Source organism: Protobothrops mucrosquamatus, unplaced genomic scaffold, assembly GCF_001527695.2.
Source record: "Protobothrops mucrosquamatus isolate PMUCROS unplaced genomic scaffold, P.Mucros_1.0 scaffold369, whole genome shotgun sequence".
Taxonomy (NCBI): Eukaryota; Metazoa; Chordata; class Lepidosauria; order Squamata; family Viperidae; genus Protobothrops; species Protobothrops mucrosquamatus.
The window spans coordinates 218,048-239,081 of NW_015386703.1; the positions used below are offsets into that span (position 1 = coordinate 218,048).

General features: G+C 38.1%; 1 protein-coding gene across 4 annotated transcripts in view; it reads right to left on the bottom strand.

Annotated features, from left to right (window-relative positions):
- Positions 1-512: 512 nt before the first annotated feature.
- Positions 513-21,034, bottom strand: part of SPAG9 (sperm associated antigen 9) — a 95,205-nt gene continuing 74,683 nt past the window's right edge. For 2 of the 4 annotated variants that reach the window (XM_015815704.1, XM_015815706.1), the window contains 10 exons: positions 16,844-16,966; positions 15,592-15,672; positions 14,345-14,412; positions 13,586-13,734; positions 12,254-12,425; positions 10,869-10,982; positions 8,389-8,427; positions 7,165-7,341; positions 2,662-2,808; positions 513-994 (listed from right to left, as the gene is read on the bottom strand). In XM_015815704.1, coding sequence (XP_015671190.1) covers positions 879-994; positions 2,662-2,808; positions 7,165-7,341; positions 8,389-8,427; positions 10,869-10,982; positions 12,254-12,425; positions 13,586-13,734; positions 14,345-14,412; positions 15,592-15,672; positions 16,844-16,966 — 1,186 coding nt within the window. In that variant the 3' untranslated portion in view covers positions 513-878. The remainder of the gene's footprint in view (positions 995-2,661; positions 2,809-7,164; positions 7,342-8,388; positions 8,428-10,868; positions 10,983-12,253; positions 12,426-13,585; positions 13,735-14,344; positions 14,413-15,591; positions 15,673-16,843; positions 16,967-21,034) is intronic. The other 2 variants (XM_015815703.1, XM_015815705.1) reach the window with 1 other exon arrangement.

The window sequence follows — 21,034 nt, forward strand, 5'->3', positions numbered from 1 at the left end:
TAAACTTAATTGAGGTTATTTCTCATTCATCGTCACTGCTAGTTTGCTCACCACTGAGAGCCCTTCTATATCCCATGGCAACAGCTGGAATCCCCAAGATCCAATGAACAGGAGCACACAAAGGTAGCCTATCTTCTGCACAAGGAGTATTTAAGGAAGATGCTTTGATCTAATGCCCTTTTGAGATTAAACTGGATGTTTCCAAGCTACGTTAAATAAGGAAATTGGGAAGACTATTCTCCCCATAAAATACCATAAATTTTTTTCATTTATTTAGGATAGCTGTACTGATTTCTGATGCTATTTAGAACTAAAAAAAAAAAAAAGAACCAAATGTCTGGTAAATTTTTAGTTCAAGGATCTCAATATAAACAAAGGTTCACAAAATTGGCGGGATTCAGAAATGAAAAAAGCAAAGTCTTCCAACTTACTTTAACCATCAAAATTTGATGTGTTCAGTGAATCCTTTATATTACACATGTTCTGTTTCTTTTGAATACTACCCAGAATATTAATTTTCTGTTTTACCCTTATGCAAATGAATTCAAAACGGCTCAAAATATAAACGTAAAGCATTGTAGAAAGTAGGGGGAAAAAAGAGTTGTGTTACAGATTGCAGTGGGGCCTATAAGGTGCATTTAGGAGACAAAATATGGCATTTATCTGCTTGGGAAGACCAATTTATTCTCGCTTTATAACACTGATGCAGTAAAACAGCACGAGCTGGTTCCTGTTTTAAGGTTTGAGAGGTTTATGATATAAAGTCAAATGACAAAGAAATGTTCAAACTGTATGCAGTGAAATGGGTTCCACAGAAACAAAACAAAACTGAAGACATGCAAAAGCTTTTGCAGTCTCAAGCCATTTTCTATTGGAGCTTATTCACTGCCACACATAACCTGCCACACTATCAGGTGGCTCCTCTCAGCTTTGGCAACGGAAGGCTCAATTGGTAACGCTTCTCCAAGGGGTTCGGATTCACCAACTTCATCACCTAAAAGGAAGAATATTTCAGTTAATAATATGTGGCCGCCCACCTACACCCCAAAGCTGTAACGCTTTATTATCAGTTTGAGATGAAGGGAAGAAACCACTGTAAATGCAAAATTATCAAAAGATACTGAATTGTGGGCTAGAAGTAATTGCTTCCTGGCTTTTTCCTTTCGTACAATAATATAGCTAACAAACAGAAACAAGGTCAGCTGTGAAATAACATCAGAAGTTTCCCTTTAATTAAAATGGATACTTGCCAGGAAGTTTCCTGGCAGTAATCCATACAAGCATTCTGAAGAAATACAACTGCATTTATAAAACAGGAAGAGGAAAGGTCCAACTTCCAAATAACTACAGACTTGAATAACTGGGAATATTTTTGTCACAATGTAGGAGTGGGAGTAAGGAGCCCACGTGTTGCTGCTACAATCTCAGCTTTCCTCACCACTGGCCAACCTGACTGAACTCCTGGGAACTGAAGCTGACTAGTTTCTGGAGGTCCCCAAGTTCTCATCTTGGCATTAAATAGAACTATGGAAAGGCAATGAGAAAGTATGGGTAATACTCCAGTTACAACTGATTGTTAAGTGACTGTTCAAAAAAGTGCTTTACAATCGATAGAGCACTTCCAGCTGCCATAAATCATTTCTCCAAGTCATGTGTTCAAGATCCGAGTGCTTAGCAATCTGTTCGCAGTTACGAACAGTTGCTAAGTGCCTTGTGATCATGTGATTGCCATTTGCAATCTCCTCTTCCATCTTCCCCAGAAAGTCATTGGGGAAAGTTGCAAGCTGCTACCTGCCAAAGGATTTCTCCTCCACTCCAGGCATATAGGAGGGGAGAGGAACTCCTGTGCTGGGCTGAAGAGCCATAGCAAGGAGCTTCTTGATCCTTCCTTGTTTCTCCAGCCGGTAAGTTCCCTTCCACACAAAGAAGGAAGCCCTTTCACTCCATCCACCTAATGACGCACGCAGTTGCTTAACAACTACTACAGCCAACAGCCAAAATTGCAGTGAAGTAGTCATATGGGAACCTCACTTAACAGTCCCTTTACTCAATGACAGAGCTTCTGATCTCAATTGTGATCATAAGTTGTAGACAATATAGACTTTTTATTTTACTGACATACTCAATATGCAGTTTTCATTACTATCACCCTCTGGTAAAAAACAGAATTATGTAATAGGATTTTGTATAAAGGAAGGTGTATCTATACTAGTGGGGTTAGATCAGTTTTCAATGCCCACAGGAGTTTTATGACACTAAAAAACTAGTTACAATTTGAAACACAGTCAAACTATGGGGAGTAATTATATTTCCCTCCTTTCAGCAATATTATTAGCCTGACGGGAACAAATTTTTCTCCTTCTAAAAAGCAAACATTTTTGGAAAATCTGGCCTACCTACAAGGTCCAAGATACATATTTAATTTTCTGTCAATACGAAAAGAGTTGGCATTTAAAAAAACCTTCAAATTAAGACACCCTTATATCTAATTCAAATGCTACCTTATCGAGCATTGTTTTAATGGGTACGTACTAAGGCACCCATTAATAATGAAAAATATTTGAATATTTGATGTTTTATGTAATTATTGGATTAGATTATCAGAATGTGGTAATATTTTAGGTAATAAAAAAAAAACATTTGGAAAGTCGAAGTTCTTACCCATCCTGAAGTCAATGTACCCTTCTCCTCCACTTATCACCAGTACTGATTTTAAAGGAGCCTGGCTATTGGGTTCCTGTGTAGAGACGGTAGTTCTTTCACCGGATAATTCTGAGCTTCCACTCACTTGGGGACAAATCACCTGACCTAAATGTGGACAAAGTATTGAGGTTACTTTTTTGTAGAGCAAATTACCAATGCCAAACTGATTAAATGGATCTTTGTGAAAGAGAGCCTTAATGTACTTCCCCCCAAAACTCCACACAATATAAAAAGCAGAAAAGGGAATGACTTTTCTCCACTTCACTTTCCAAAGCTGCTTGGCTTTTGTAGCTGGGAAGAAAATTTAGGGCCATTTTGGAGGAATAGATGATCTACTTTAAGAACAGTGACAACAGAGTGCACATTAACTATGAGAGCTGTACTCCACTCTTTCCATCCACACGCAAAATGCCCTGTCCTAAGAATTAGATTAAATTCCCGCCGCTGAGGGCCCTCAAATGTGTGCTTGAAGGTTGGAGAATACTCCAGAACACACCTGAATGCACAGAGAGGGGCAGAAGTGAGGTATCAGAGAAAAGCTCTAACTTTTCTGCGGAAATTGGCCCTCATAGCCTTCATATATTGCAAAGCTCAAAGTGTTCCCCGCACTGCAAATAGCAAGGCAAATTCTAAATGGTTTTGAGGTCTGACTGAAACAATATTTTCCAACCAAATTTAACCCACTCAATCCATATATCCCAAGAGAAGCTGCTACTGGCTTTACTTTTACAAGGCAAACAGGTTGAACTATCAGACACTGCTTCTTAGTTAATATGTGAGGGGGGTTTTTTTGCTTACCAAGGACTGGACACACCATAACGCAGCAGATCTGTACATATACTGCTCATCACAGCTTGTGTCCTGGTAGCTGACTGCCTGTAATAGTTGTCAATCTCCAAATGTCACCTCCCACTTTCCCATCTGCTTGCTGTCTTCTTATGTCTTTTTCTCCTACACACCCATACACACTCTCTCTTGGCCTTTGCATTTGTAAACTAAGGGCTTGGGTGGGATGAGGCTACCCCTAGACATTTCAAGTTCCTGGCCCTTTGGAGAAAAGCATAAGCTGCGCTGATCCTTGGGGAAGTGGGAGTGAGGAGTGTTTCTATCTGGCTGCTGCTGCTTTTTCAAACCACAGACAGTAATCCCAGCTACACTTCCTCATATGGAGGCCCTGCATTATGGAACAGTCTCCCTCTGGAGATTTAACTGATCCTACATTGCTGACCTTCTGCAAGTTTCTAAAATTTAAATTATGTTAGAGAGCCTCTGGAGACTACTAGATGATGCTGTTAGGTTTCACTGTGGATAAACTTATGTGGCTGTTTGATTGGTATTCTTAACAATTTCTAACTCTGCACTATGGATGTTTTACTGTATGGCCTTTAAGACGGTGCTATGAGCCATCAGGCACTAAAGGAAAGAAGGACAGCAAGCAGGCTATCATCCTCGTACTAGCTCTCATCCTGCTAAGATAGGCATGGTATCTCTGGCAGAGTAATATAAGCTATCTGAATTAGATTTAATAAAATTGAAGTTATGTCGTGAATGCCAGCTTTCAGGTTGCTACAGCACTGTTTGTGATTTATGTTTTTTATAATCAAATGTATTTCTTATTACACTAGCCCACAGGTCGGCAACCTGCGGCTCCGGAGCTGCATGCGGCTCTTTGAGCCTTCCCCTGTGGCTCCCAGCCTCCTCTGCCATTTGCAGAGAGAGACAGAGACAGAGAAAGGCACTTGCGCTTCCCTGCTTCTGTCTCTGTCTCTGTCTCTGTCTCTGTCTCTGTGTGTGTGTGTGTGTGTGTGTGTGTGTGTGTGTGTGTGTGTGTGTGTGTGTGTGTGTGTGTGTAAAAGAGAGTAGACTCACGGTGTTCTCCGACAAGCTGAAAAGCTTTTTGGGCAGGGCTCCTCCCTTTGCTGCATCTCTGCAGGAAGCAGGAAGGACAGGAGAGAGCTAGCTAGCCCAGCTATGCTGACTCAGGAATTCTGGGCGTTGAAGTCCATAAAAGAGCCGAGGTTGCCTACCCCTGAGCTTGTTGGAGAACAGCTTGAAGCCAGCTTGCCAGGTGAGCAGAAGATCGGAGAAAGGGGGAGAGAGGGGGGAGAGAAAGAGAGAGGGGGGGAGAAAGAGAGAGGGAGGGAGGGAGGGAGGGAGGGAGAGGACTGGCAGACCAAGGGCAGAAAGAGAGAGAGGGAGAGAGGGAGGGAGAGACAGACCGAAAGACCCTTTTGACATCTAAAATGAAGATAACACTGCATATATCTTTTTTTACTTTTATATATATTTTTAAAGGTAAAAAAGGATATATGCAGTGTTATCTTTTTTTAGATATCAAAAGGGTTTTGCGGCTCCCAGTGTTTTGTTTTCGGTGGGAAATGGGTCCAAGTGGCTCTTTGAGTGTTTTGGGTTGCCTACCCCTGCACTAGCCCAACTCTAGGAACATATGTTTTACACACATTAAAACTGTGGCACTGGCGTGAAAAAGAAGAGATTCAGCAAAATGGATGAGCAAGTATCTTAAGGTTATCCTAACACATGCAGTAACAGTAATAGGATAAGTTCACAGAAGCATCAATGGCCTTTTGAATGGCAGTTTGATAGTCCAAATCGTGCAGTAGTAGCAAAAAAAACTTCCTTTGTATTGAATCAATGGCCTTCTGTAAGTGAATAAAACATAGACTGAAAATCTTGTCAATGTTTTAAAAACTTGTTGCCTACATTCTAGTAATCCTCTCCTTGCTGGTATTTCCAATGATTCAAAGTTTCTATGTTAAATATTCTGTCTCATAATGACCACATACTTTCCAATCTTATAGAATTTCCATACGCCAAGACTGGTTCACATAATACCGCCTTAGTGCATGGTGTGAATCCAGATGGTTAACTGACAATACAACGTGCCTAGTTAACCCAGAAAATTGTATTGATTTGATAAACCTTGGTTAACCCCTGACTAGGATGATGCACAAGCACAGCCTAAGCATCAGGTAAAAGTTTAATTCATATTTAAAGTCTTTTACATCTTTTATAACTTTGTGTCAATTTCCTATCCTGCCACTATTGTTCTTACTTCAATGCCCCCCTTCATGCCCCTCATCTTGTTGGTTTTCATCACTGATGATACTACTTATGCTTGTAATTGAATAGGTGCAGTGTCTTCAAGACAGGTAAGTGCAAATTCATTCTTTTTCTGATATCACAATCAGTTCTTTGATTATTCTACTAAAGTCTGAGGCAAGTTGTCATGTGTCATGACAGCTGTGGGAAGAAAGGACATTCTTCTCCTTATATAGAAGTATGGTTGGGGGTCTACACTTTCAAGTGCTTCCCCTCCATAAGTGTTTTGAAAATACTGTAGAAGAAGACTTCCCGAAAACACACAAGACAACTTGTTTATATTTGAATACTGTGTGACTTTCCCCTAACTGCACAGATGCTGTCCCAAACTCTTATCCCACCTGTGTCTCCTACCTACAACAAACAGTTTGCTGTAGCTTTTTGAGTATGCTGGTTTCAACATCTTGTCTGAAACAACGTCAAAAATCAGAAGTAAATATTTTCTCTGGATGAATTAAGAAAAAAAGGATAGAAAACTGGTGGTTCTATAAAGAAATTCCTCTTCTGAAACCTTTGCAAGTGAAAGCAGCAATGTACAACAATTTCTCCTCAATGGATGGACAGATGATGATGATGATGATGATGATGATGATGATGATGATGATGATGATGATGATGATGATGATGATGTTGTTGTTGAAAGGGACCTTGGAGGTCATCTAGTCCAACCCCCTGCTCAGGCAGGAAACCCTGTACCATTTCAGACAAATGGCTATCCAGTCTCTTCTTTAAAACTTCCAGTGTTGGAGCATTCACAGCTTCTGGAGGCAGGTTGTTCCACTGGTTAATTGTTCTAACTGTCAGGAAGTTTCTCCTTAGTTCTAGGTTGCTTAACTATTTGGTTAGTTTCCATCCGTTGCTTCTTGTCCTGTCTTCAGGTGCTTTGGAGAATAGCTTGACTCCCTCTTCTTTGTGGCAGCCCCTGAGATATTGGAACACTGCTATCATGTCCCCTCTCGTCCTTCTCTTTCCTTAGACTAGACATACCCAATTCCAGCAACCGTTCCTTATATGTTTTAACCTCCAGTCCCCTGATCATCATTGTTGCTCTTCTATGTAGTCTCAACATCTTTTTTACATCGTGGTGGCCAAAACTGGATGCAGTATTCCAAGTGTGGCTGTGAAGTTTTAAGCGAAAGAAGTTCGCTGAAGATGGGCTCCAGCACGAGTCCAAAAGCTTGAAAAACAAAACCTCTGGTCCCAGTGACTTGACCCAGATTGGATCCTATCCTGGGACGTGTATATTTGCCTTCATTCGTTAGTAAAAGAACCCTATGATGGATTCCAGAAGAAACCTCATGAAATGAAAGGCTGAAAGGTACAATTACACGGAAAGCTTACCAGGTACTGCAACAAAAAACTTAACAGCATCACGATGCCCATGGAAACAAAGCTGTGCGTGTGCCATTGAACAGTAAGGAATGAAGGTTCCAGGGGTCACTTTGTCACTGTTTTCATCTCCATACACGCGTATTACATTGCCAGGACGGTTGCCAGAGCTTGCTGCTGCTTTGTTGGCTACAGTGAAAGGAATAAAACATTTTCCAGTGAAATGGCAAGTTGTAGAAAATAAATTAAGGAACCCTGTGATATATCCAATCTAGAAGCTAAAGCAAACTCAGGTAAATAAAACAGAAAGGGCAACAAAATGCTAATTCAAGGCAAAGCTAGAAAGAAATAAAAGATAGCATGCTTAGTTATTGGAAGTACCTCAAGGAAAAAAAATGGAGTAGCTTGCTAGTCGAGCATAACCACACATTTTGTTATTTCAAAAGTCTATGTTCAGAATGAACAATGCTGAGCAGGTTGTTTCAAACTGCCAAAAGAACTAAGTGTAATACAGAAATAGTCAAAATGTTAAACCAAATTATTTTTATATTTTAGAAGAGGAATTCTTAGGGTAACCGTGCTAATTTGTTGTAGCAAATATCAGAGTGCAGTGTGGCACCTGTAGTTTAAATACATTTACTCTAATATCTTTCTGTGAATAAACATAGCCTGTCGTGCTACAGAACTTTTAAAAAGAAGCCTTCCTTGGAAGTTACGAATCTTGGACCTCCTAAAGCCAACACTACAATTACAGGGAATGAGGAAACGATAAAAAGGTGCTGTTGGCTAGTTTAAGGAATTCATTTTTCAAGTACTATGTTCCACTGCCAATTTTTTTTAACTTATAATTTTTGCCCCTTTTTTCATGCTAGACAGACAGAACTATCTCCATTTTGAAGAGTGCTAGAAGAAGGAAAGACATGTGATATGCAGCAAAAGAAAAAAATGGTGTGGATTAATGACAGCTACAAGGTTATGGTGTCACAAATGATGCTGGAAGAAAAACAAGAAGCCAGCATGAAAAATTCAGCTGCAACAAAATACGAGGCCACTAAAGTGTTGAGTAGGATTGGTGGTCATTCAGCAAACATAAAATACTGCAATGCAGGTAACTGCAGGTGGAAATACAGCTTAGGAACAAAGGGGAGGGGGTGAATTTTAGAGAAGTGGGAACAGCCTTCCACGGGCTATTAGAGAAGCCTGAGAATACAGGGGAGGTTTGGGATCAGCACTTACCCCTCAGCCCCAGTAAACGTCCCTGGTGGAGGATTACAGCTAAAGTAAGAAAGGACGAAAGGGGAAAATGGATAGGTGTGACAGCAAAGGAGAAGGATTACCGTAATCAGAACCCACAATTTGTGTTCTGCTATTTGAAAAGAGCTTCATGGGCGAGCTCCTACTAGCTAAGGCACAGTAAGAATACTAGAACAAACACACTGTTTCTTTGTAAGAACAATATGGGCAAAACAAATAGCAAAATATTATTATTACTGCTGTTTTATTGCTACAGCTACTACTTGCTACCTATTGACAAATTGTCTTTCCCCTTTCCCTCTTTCTTTTTAAACAGATGCTAAGGTAGAGGAGCCACGGTCAAATGTAGCCCCCCCAACCCCCAAAAATTTTAGGCACAGCCCCAGACTATCAAAAGATGTCACCAAATTGTGTGTGTTAATATGTCAGAAAGGGGGAATTATTGGGTTCATGACTAGAGATTATTATGATTTACTTTTTTATTTAAAATTTAATCAAAAGGAAGTTAGATGGCGTTTTTATTTTAGCCCCAGCTACTAATGGTCTGGACAGCACAACCATCAAAAGCCAAATGTACCTCTTGGTTGAGAAAAACAGTGCATGCCCCTTCCCATCTCAAGATCATAAAAGAGAAAGTATACACTTCTCAAGGGGTGGGTGGGGACACCCAGATGGTGAGCGCTATCTGTCAAATGCTAATTGGTCAGCTGGTCAAGCAGGATCCAGAGTACCCAGCTTGTGCAACCAGCAGCGAAAAGAGACAAGTACTTACCTAATTATATCCTGTTCCACCAATGCTTTCCAAGACAGTAAGGATAATGTCACGGACATCAACCTCATCATTGTAAAATATAGTACCTCTTAAAAGGAGGATACTAAAAGTTTATGCCTTGTGGAAAACTGGTGGTGAATAGTTGCTTAGCAATTTTTCCAGATTACAAACCATTTCTAGAGAGCATAATAAGGCGCGTATGCAAACCTCAATAGGAAGGATTTCTTTTATTTGTTTATGGTGAATTTGAAAAAGAATTTTCACCATTTAAAGATATGCGTTATTTGAAGTATTTCTGTTTATTGAAGACACAAGCCAAACCAGACATTTAATGAATGATCAATGAATGGTATAGCATGGAAAACAATGCACATGATACTCAAGCAATTAATATGAAAAAGGTTCATCATTATTAAATTTTTAAAAAGTAATATATATTATATAGCAATGCTCTATAGTGACCATGCTCTCTCTATATATATTGCAGAAGGTTCTAGGGAAAACTTGCTATCTGATGCCAGTATTAACAAATCTGGAGGTTTCTCAATGTGGAAACCCTAAACAGAAGTATATGGATGAGAAAAGGACGGGGGTTTTTTTTTTTACGTAATTGCAGATGACTAACAATTTAAATAAAACAGCATTTCATAACTATATGTATACCATACATGCATTCCAAAAAAAGTAAATAAAAAATATAGAATTAATTAAAATTAAAGTGCCGCTCTTGGCACTTATGCTCAGAACAAAAGCTATCCCACTCCCTATTTTTTTCAGCCGCATTATGGGATTGGAAGAGTAACAGGAAAGAAAAAAGACAGCAGCGAAGTCTATCCAACTAAAAAGTAGAGAAGGGAACAAAGCAAACATTAAAGTAGCAGGCTACAGAAGAGAGATTGTGGAAAGAAACCGAACTGGAACAAAATTGTTAAATAAGTGTTCCCTATAACCATTTATTTGTAAATTTAAGAAATCTCCTTTAATGCATTTAATGCATTAATTAATGCATTTAATCTTAACATATTTAGTATCATGCTATCTTTTAAGGAAATTTTAATATATATTCTTTCCGAATTGAACATCATGACTCCTGATTATCAAATCAACAGAGTAGGACTGAGGTGCTACACATATTTTACCCAGAACAAGGCCACATTTCAGCACTATTAACATGGAGAAAACTGGGTTGCCAGACCTTATGCTCTCATAAGCAAAATTATTACGTATTTGATTTTTGCCCCGCCTTTATTACTTTATAAGTATCTCAAGATGGTGAACATACTTAATATTCCTTCTTCGTCCTATTTTCCCCATACATAATCCTGTGAGGTGTTGAGCTGAGAAAGAATCACTGGGCCAACATTAACCAGTTAGCTTTCATGGTTTTCCTCTCAGTTCATCCTTCCTGTATTCTAAAACTGCATGAATTTCTGTCCCATCATTAAGTCCTTACCAAGATTTAGTTTTAGTGAGTTAAGCTGCCTGGCAGAGAAGAAACCGAAAAAATCCCTGACTGATTGATTTTCTACAGTTTACGCGATGCTCCAATCTGAACATGCTGAGAGGCTTACAAAAAAGATTACACATGATTCTGAGCATGGTTGAAGAACACTGAATATTGGTCTGTATTTCACATTTGGTATAAAATTGCGGGCATTCTTTGATATCCCATTCATTCTTATAAACTTACTTTCTGTTAATGGTATTGAGATGATGACTCCATTTCCTGTCCCAACCCATAAGCGATTGCAAGACACCATCAGAGCTGTGATTCTCACAAATGAAAATCCCAGTTTTCCTGTACCTGAAAGAAGTATGCAGCATTCATTAAAACATAAAAAAAAATTCTTCAGAGATCTATGAAATGTTTATATCTACCACCGTTGTTTTGTAAACAAACAAAAAAAAGCCAGCTTTGGAAACTCTTTAAATAACAAAGAATCCAAAACCAGTTGCTATTTTGAGAATAGAAGAGTTGCATTCACACAAAGGGCAGAGATCCAATACAATCTTCTACTGACCCCAGTTTTTTCTTCAACCTGCTGGTCCTAGCACCATCAACAATGCTATTCATGGATTCCCTGATCCTGCAGAGCATCTTCCAGGGGACAGCATGAAGTGCAGCAAGAAATCAAATATAGCAAGCTCAAATATGGTTATAGAGCTCAACCTTTCCCCACCTGCCCTGTTTCTGATCTGTTATGACTCTGCTGATTCAGAATATAAGAGTTACCAGTAGTGCAGATCAGAGCTCCCCAACCTTTCCAGCTTGGTGGCCCGGAAGGAAAGGAAGGAGCAGGGAAATATATGCGTACACAAATGGGCCGCTGGCATCTGCAGCAGCATACTGGCACCCGCGCGCATGCACAAACGGGCCATTGGCACCTGTGCAAATGGGGCCGGGAACCTGCGCAAATGGGCCGCTAGCGCCCATATGACGCTAGTGGCAGTGCTAGGGCACCTGCACAAGCGGGTCGGCTAACACCCGCACAGCGTGCTAGCGCGAGTGGGGGAGCTTGCCAGTTATTCCCGCGGCCCAGTGGCCAACGGGCCATGGCCTGGTACCAGGCCATGTAGATGAATATTCTAGAGTAAATGGTACAGATGTTGCTGTTGCTGGGATTACAGTGTATTACATAATATCTGTTGTGCATGTGCACACCTGGATATACCTGTAAGGAGATATATACCACAGTAAGAAACTGTGTTGCAATAAAACATTTTTCTTTAAATCACTGTAAACTCCTATACATAGACATATAAAATGTATGTACAATTTATACTGTTAGTTTTCAAATAAAATTATATTTTTTTCTTTTTTCAAGGTAAACATCCAGGTTTCCCTTTCCTCTATTTTTTTTCAATGACAGATCTCTTCAGCTCAAAAAGATAAAGGTTTCTTTTGCTTCTTGAGAGATGATGATGTTGTCAGCAACCCACCTAGTATTGTTTCTATATGGAAAATGCCTCCATAATTTGTTAGGATACTTCTTAAAACATTTAAAACGTTATCTACCCAAGGAATTTACTTCATCCAAAACAAAAACGACCTCCCCTCCAAGGCATGGAACTTACCTAGCATTTTGCTTACATAAGGCTCAATGTCAACATCTTGTAGGTGCTGGTAAGTGTGTGCATGGTAAAGCCGGAGAGTTGAATCTAAACGAATGGACACCCACACTCCATCTCCCACCCAAGCCAGCTGTCTCACTTGGCTCTCCTTCCTTGGGTGTGCATCAAATGATTTCTAAGAGAAAATTATGGCTCAGTTAACAAAACATTTCCCCACACTCCTATTTACCCTTTAAAATACACTGAAGTGTCTAAGAGTCTTCATTAAATAATAACACATGAACATATACATTTTCTCTCTCTCTCTTTATATTGTGAAAAGATTTTCAATGCAAGTCTTCTCATTCCTTGATTAGTATCTATTGTTAGTTATCTTCCGAGTTCTAAAAATGCTATTTTTAAAATGCTCATGCTAATGTCTCATTTTGTTCCATCTGTTTGGCCTTCAGTGATATTTTCTCTGTACTGTATATACTCATTTCCTTTTAAACTTCCCCTTTTCTATGTCAGTTCTCATTTGGTGCTCTCCTCTCTCCCCCTCATCATGACAAGATCAAAGGGCTTAGAACAAGTAAAGCTGGCTGTTACAGGGTGGAGCAACGGAGCTTTACTATCCTTAAAGCAGCAGGATCATAATCAGGATCTAACACATATTTCCAGTTTCTATTCAATATCACTATTGGATCACTATTCTGTGTTTATTGCTCCTCAAGACAGACCTAAAGTTGAGAGTGGGCAACATATATCAGTGTGGAAGACACTGAAAAGTGGAGGAGAAAACCAGATCCCTGCTCCCAAAAAATTATCATTTGATATTGGAGAAAAAAGAAATAAGAAACAAGGGATAAATAAGAAAATGTTAATTTATTGTTTTCGTGTCATACCTTTATGCTTTGTCCCATTACAAACCAGGCACTGTTATACTGTGCCAAAGGTTCCAAGGATGGGATTCAAAAAGGAATATAAAAAACCCTGCTCCCAAGCAGAAGTTCATTTAAAATTGTTTTAAGTGAGTCGAAGGCTTCTGGATATTAAGCAATAGTGAAACTGAAGGCATGTGGTCTATGGAAAGGGATGTACTAAGATTTAAGGAGGAGATATAGACAAGGAATCTCTGCAACACCTGGAACGGTACACAAGCCATTGTAAACACTGAAAGAGGAACACGTTTCACACTATAAGACCTTTACCGAATAGGCTGCATGAATATTTAAGGCTGTTTATATTTAGTGGCTGTTTATACTGGCCTGGTAGTGTTTTTCTTGGTTCTCTGACTTAAGTAGCAAAGAGAACAGGCATAAATCCAGTCTGAGGAAATATTTTGTTTTCACTTGCCTCTATTTTCATTGCTTTCGGCTGAACCACGTAGATTTTATTTCTGTACCCACACCAGACTTTATCGTGCACCACAGTCATACATCGGATTGAATGATGAGGCCGGCCAAGATCTAAGAGATGGTAATTTGTCAAATCCCATTGTCCATCTATAAAAAAATATTTAAGGAAGTCAGAAAAACTCATTTACAAAAATGTGTATGAATATGTATTATATACTCACATACTTCTAATTTTTAATACTTTTAGATGCAATTGTAGTTTAAAATCACAGAATTGGTGAATTAGATGATGGCAGCAGCTATCATATTACATCTCCCCCCTCTCTCCACACACACATACTTTAAAGGTAGTTCCCATTCTCATGGCTTTCCAGAAGCCATGAGGCTCATTTAAAAAATGCTCTTCTGGAAGATTTCTGAAATTGGAGCTATATAGAGCTCCCAGTTTCAAGAACATTACATCAATTATAATCTTTTAAACCGCATGCTTTGTATATTATTGCATGGGACATTGGTAACTGTTGTTTTATATACCACTTAGAGCCAGCATGACTGAATTGCTTTACATACTGTATTCATAAATAAATATACAATAAATGAAGTACTGAGGGAAACATTACTGGTAACAGTACTTCAAATTATAAATTGAATAGATCATCTCTGAAAACATACAAGGTTTCTAATGCATACATTTTTCAGAACCAGATTAATAGTATAAAATACATGATAGCCTAACACATTGGAGTAAAGCACTTACCAACTCCTCTATGAAATATTGCTAAGGTTCCATCGGCTAGTGCAACTAGTACTATTCCTTTTACATGTCTAAACAAAAGAAAAGGGTAGAAGTTATAATTACTACAGTTAACAGCAGTAGACTGATATGTTCATTAATTCCATTCAATTTGCATTTACACTCAGATACAGCCAAGCTTCTTCTCCCTTAAACTGTAGAAGACCCCATGCTGTATAAACCATAAGTCATGCCATCTGTAAAAGACATGCGAGTATTGGGGGAGGAGTCTATCTATAAATATTCTATCAACAACTAGCTAACATACTGAGTCAAATGTACTCAAAGGGCCTTCAGTTTTTAAAGCATTTTTGTGGATCAAATATATGAGAATTTTGATCCAGTATTTCAAAATCAGAGTGTATTCAAAATTTCCACTTTTCACATCTAATATGTTTGACCATCAACAAAGTTTTCATGTTCTACATTTTACACTCTTTAGGTCCTCTGAGAAGGACCTAAAAACATGGCTCTGGTGCTTATGTCTGAGACCTCAAGAGGCCCGTTATGTTGGGAGTGGCTGACAAGATAGAGATGATTCTCATTCATAGGATGCCCAACATCTTGGATCTTAACTTCTAATTTTTTATTCTAATTTTAATTGCTTTTTAGGACTTTTAAACTTTTTACTATATCATAAGCTACCGAGAGTTGCTGTATTAGTGAGATAAGCAGCACAGACATTTAATAAATAAATAATGGGCAACCTATGGAAGTAAACTAATATTGATAGAAGGGGAAAACTTAGGGACAAGATAAGGACAAGAATTAAACACAAGCAAGCATGTTGTCTATATAAAAGTGCACATAAACAGATGTTTATATGAGAGCAGCCTGAAATTATGAAGCTTTTACATAGAACATTTGCTCAACTAGGAAGAAGACTTAAATAAACCAAAAATGTTTATGTGCAGTGTAGGATCACTCAGTATAGAGGGAGCATTTAATGTCTCACAAACATCATATCAGAAAATATGGTTTAGTATTTTTTACCTTTCTTTAATAGGATCTTCTTCCAACAATTAAATATATCCAAGATTGATCCTTATTAATATATTCATGATCAAAAGCACACCTCTTTGTCACTTATTACCACCTCAATATTCTCTTTCTCAAAAATAAAATGTAAGCACTTAAACAAAAATGAATGTTTCACTCCACATGAATTAATTTTAAATTAGGGAAGTGCAAATTAATTTGTAATTACTTACACTATACTGAGTATTGAATCTTTAAGTTTAATTGCATGAACACATTTTCTCCACTGAGCCACTGAAGAGTGAACATATAAACTGCAACAATAAAATTAAAATAAGTTAGAAATTCAATATCTCCGCACCCATGTTAACACTGAAGAACAGCAGTATCACCTAGAGATGGTAGATTTTTAAAAATTACAATACTAGAAGACAGGCTGTAAATTGACTTAAACATGATTTATCTACAGAAATGTTTCTTAATCTTGGCAACTTTAAGACACGTGGATCTCAATTCCCAGAATTCCCTAGCCAGCATGGCTCAAATATGGAACCTGGGGTAGGTTTTTCTAAAAACTCTGGTTACAGGACCCAAAGCTCCCATTTTACTGGTGATGCATATCAGTTTAATACAACCAAAGCAGTGATGCACATAATAAGAGCACCCTCTACCTAATCTACAGTTCAACCAGATTGTATACTGTGTATGTGTGTCCCTATTCTGCCCAAAACAGTTTAGTCCCTAATCAGGAAAGGTTGCAGGGTTCCTTTTAGGTCTTTTTTAGGTCTGGAATTCATATTTCCTCAGACACATTTTTTCCAGCCATGACTCAGAAGCAAAGAAAGAAAGAAAGATATTTTGCAGAAGTGGAAAATTGTTAAAGGTAATGTTTCAGGGAGAGGACCTGATGAAGCTAACTGTGTTCTGAGGAAAAAAACAGGAAAGGACTTGGAATGAACAACAAATCTGTCACTGAAATAAAATATCCATGATTTTTATCTTTCCTAATTGATGACAGGAGGCAATGAGCTTTCCTCTGACTGCCTTTCTTCTTCTGCCTTCGCATCAGTACATCAGGCTATTCTATGTTTTCCCTTTTTTCCCCTCAATAAGAACCACAGCATAAATAGTAACACTTTCCAAGCATCAGCTTTAATTAGCTGAGTCTCACATCATAAGCAGGCCAATGAATGACTAGGGATAAGCTCCAATTAGTATTCATTAATTGAAAATCTCCTCTGGAATTAGCAATTTGTAACAAATAGTTTAAAATAGGTATTTAGCAATAGTATAAACCTCAAATTCAAAATGTTTCTAAGGTCAAAACATACGGTTTGATACCATTTCAACCTTGTCTGAAGTTTTGAGCTTCCCAAATTATCCAGAGTCCCCAATTTCAAACTCAAACAACTCTGCGCAACACCAAACTTTAGTATTCTTACTGCAAAAATATCATTATTAACAAAAGTATAAAAAAAGGCTTACCATCCGTTCTGTGCTCCCAGCCACATAGTAGGTAAAAGACTACTCATTTTTTGTGCTTCTTCCCTCACAAGATCCTGCTCATTTGGTAATTCAACAACATCTTTAAACAACTCAGACTCACTGCTGAAAAGGGGAGAAAAGGTCAAAAAGATAAAAAACATATAAAAGACTCCTAGAATCTAAAACAATTCTACAACACATTAAGTCAAGTGTTTATGTTTTGAGGTAATTAACCCTGTGGAGAGTTTTATAAGAATTCTTATAACTACCATCTGAGGTATTATTTTCTTTAATAGTTTCTCTGAAAATTCTCATTTCAGAAACTTAATTTGCAGCATGAATGTTTTTAAACCGAGGTCTTACAGTTTTTTCTCCTATCACCACAAAACAGCTACATTAGCTATCAACAAAATTTGATAAAGGGACTAAGTTTAAGAGAGACGCTAGCAGTTGACAACAAATCAAATATAGCTTTCAGTCCTAAAATCACAGAACTGTCACCAACAGTTTCTATTTATTTCATCATCTTTCTGAGTAAATGCAATTTAGTGTAGAATGAGGATGCTAGGAAGTGAACTCCAGTTTCCTATTTTCCTAGTCCCAAATGCCCCTTTTTCCAAACTTGCAATTATTCAACATCCTACAAACGAGTAAGTTTTTGCAATGAAGGATACACATTATGCAGGGGGCAAGGAACAATCGGAAAAAAAGTATGTTTTTCTGACTATCCTAACATCTTTGAGCTGGGCCATAGTGCAAGAATAACATTGACAAACCATCTATTGAGGGAGCATAACAAGAGAAATACATTCTTACATGTACTTCTTGGTCTATTTTTTTTTTTACACCATTGATTGTAGTATTTTAGAGGGTTGGAAATTAGTAGCCCAACTCCAAAAACAGATTTCAGTCATGGTACTGGGAAAATATTATTCCACCACACAGTCTTCTTTCCCCCATGGTGTTCTATATCTCTATGAACTTCTGGGAACAATCACCCCAAGGGAGTGACTGGGTGCCATCTTTATGTGGAGAATAGGCAGGTTTACTGAATCTCTTGCACTGATTTCTGCGTGGACTGAACTGCAGTCTAGCTAAAGCTGAATCCAGAAAGTCCAAGGGTCTGGGACTGAGTTAGTTCTCAGTCAGAAAGAAAGGACTCTTCCTGTTCTTCATGGAGTTGTTTTTCCCTACACCTTGGGGTGTTCTTTGTCAGTGTATAACTCTGGTCAGCACAATTTGGAATACAGAACTGAATTTTCCACACTACAAATCAATGGTTCCAGGTTTTCAGAACTATTAAATATGAATTTAAAACTTCCCAACAGATGTTTAAAACAGAATGCTTATTGCCTGTCCCATAAAGGAAATGTAACTTTGAAGGTATTAAGAATTAATGTGCTGTTAAACTGTTAAACTATGTATCTCCTTGGTATTTTACAGTACAGTATTAACATAAATGAAGGATTGGAAAATATTCTACAGGATCAAGATTTGTTGTTAAATTTGTAACAATTTGTTGTTTAAAAGTTTCCAGCAATTTATGTAAAGATATAATTGGTATTTTAGTACTATTAGAAAAAGAAAAGCATGTTTTATATAGCTATTTTTAATTTTTTAAAAACCATGTCAGCTTATCAGCTTTTTTTATTTAAACATTTTAGTTTTGTTTGAATTGCTCACAAGTTTTGCATTTTATTTTTACCCTTATTTATTGGGTTTATAAAGTCACTAAAACATATATTAAAAGCCAGCCAATGATAATGAGTGCGTATTTCCAGCTGCAAGTGATATATTAATTATGTCTTTTTTGGGAGACAAAAAACAGTTAGAACTGACTACCTCCTACTTAGATTATTGTAGCACAGGGGTGTCAAACTACTGGCCCATGGGCCAGTTGCATCATACAGAGGCCGCGCCCGCCCCAGCTCCGGCAATGCAAAAAAAGTCACAATACATCGTAACACGTCATGTGACATGGCGAGTTTGACACCCATGTTGTAGCATATGCAATGTGGGATAAGCTGAAAAAAACAGCCAGGCTTCTATCAAAAATTTAACATACCGATATTAGCCAAACTACTCTAAGCCCCATTAGGCTCCTGAGTTAAATTCACGGTGCTTATTATTACATATAAATAAATCAAAAGTTTGGGCACTGCTTATTTGAAATGGCTTTCCTCATATGCAGTTTTCTGGAAGCTATGATCTTTGTTTGGGCACATGATGTGAAGAAGGCTAAATGCTGGAAAAGACGGAAGGAAAGAGAAGACAACAGCTAGCAGCATGGTGGATAGATTCAATTAGTGACAATAAGTGCACCATTGGAAGACCCTGAAGACCTGGAAGAACAGGTTAGAGTCAGATCATCATGGAGAAAATCTATCTATGAAGTTACTAAGAACTGATAGTAACTGGATGACACATAATCAATCAATGATCCTTGACCAGAATTCTTCTTCCGCACATGATGTCTCACCAGCTGGAGGCCTAGCTTTCTTGAAAACTACTAGGAGCAGGGCATTCTCAGTGGTAGCCCTGGCCCTGTGGAATTTCCTCTTTCTGTTTCATCGGTTTTAAAGAATATTTTGAAACAAGCGTGAAAGGAGCTGTTACTGATTTACAGGTTACATCTTGAGTATGCAATCTGTACTTTCTTTAACTCTAATGCATACATTAGAACCACATACCAATTTGTCTCAGTGTTATGCCATATTACATTTGAAGATATTTTCACTGTAGGATTTCTGCTAATAATTCATTTGATAATATTGGAATATTTTCATCAAAGATCAGCATATCGTTTTACATAATGCATCATTATGGAAATGGAAATTTTGGCTGACCAACTTTTCTTTGGATACTGATTACTTTAAGACTCTTTAAGCGTGAAACACTGAGCCTGAGTTCCTAAAATACTTGAACTGGACATACCACAAAAGATTTAAAAAAAAAAAAAGTGGATGGAAAGGTCAGTAATTGGATTGCTCATTCCCTCCCTCTCCAACAGATATTCAATTTCCTCTTATGTTCTTGGGTAGGGCAAAAGACCAACTTCCCAGCAAATGTATAGAACCAGCTAGCAGAGACAGAAACTTGTACAGAAAAAAGACCATATACAATAGAAGAAATAGTGAATGAAGGCGAATATGTGTGTCCCAAGATAATGTTGAAGGATCCAATCTGGGTCACTCACTGGGTCCAAAGATTTAGCCTTCCGAGCTTTCAGACTCATGCTGGAGCCCGTCCTCAGGGAACTTCTCTCTAGCAGAGTGTGTCAGAAGAAATAGTTTACTGAGTGAGGATCAGATACTCTGCACTCAGAGTGTAGCACTACATTTTCCTATAGCAGAGGATAAAATCCATAGTTGGAACTTCCCAATTCAGTAGGAATTAGTTGTGGAACTTTTTTCAACCAAAACACCACCTGCAGTAGGATCCTTTTGCTAAAGGAAGCATCAGTGATCATCTCTACAATAACTTACTGGCATCTTACAAAGAAGATATGGAGAACCACATGATCATTTTATATTGTTCAGAAGATGATTATTAGAGTAGCTGACATGGCTATGCTCTGTGTGACACAGACCATTATTCCTGCTGGGACAATAGCTAACTAAACTTCATAGAAGGATATGCAAGGGCAGATATAACTGGTAATCACTGCCAATAAACTCTTTCAATTTAAGGAAACTTTCTGAAATCAGAAGAAAAAAAATTGAGAGAGAGAGTGATTCTTCATCCAGGTTGTTGTAACTGCTGATGTCCAGCTTCTGCCACTGTTTTTTCAGATAACTGGACAGATGGTAAACAAAGAACCTGTTATCAGCAGAAAGTTTAACAGACTTTAGGGCATAAATTATCTTTGTATGCCAACAGGATATACTCAGCAGATTTTACAGATATTAAGAAAAGCCATTTTCCAAGTCAGAGCCACTGAATATGTCACAGATCAGGGATTTTAAGAACAGGTGTAACTCTCATAAGAGCAATTGGTGCATACATAAAGACTTCAATAAAAAGGCATGTGAAAGAACAGCTTGATGTGGAAATGTGTGGATATAGACCATCTTTCAGCCTCTGCAAAAACTGGTGGCAATATTGAGAATTTCCATTTCAATGTGCTCAGTTGCAGGCACTAATCTAGTCCAGACTGAAAAAAGACAAGCACCTGAAGAACCAAGAAGCAGA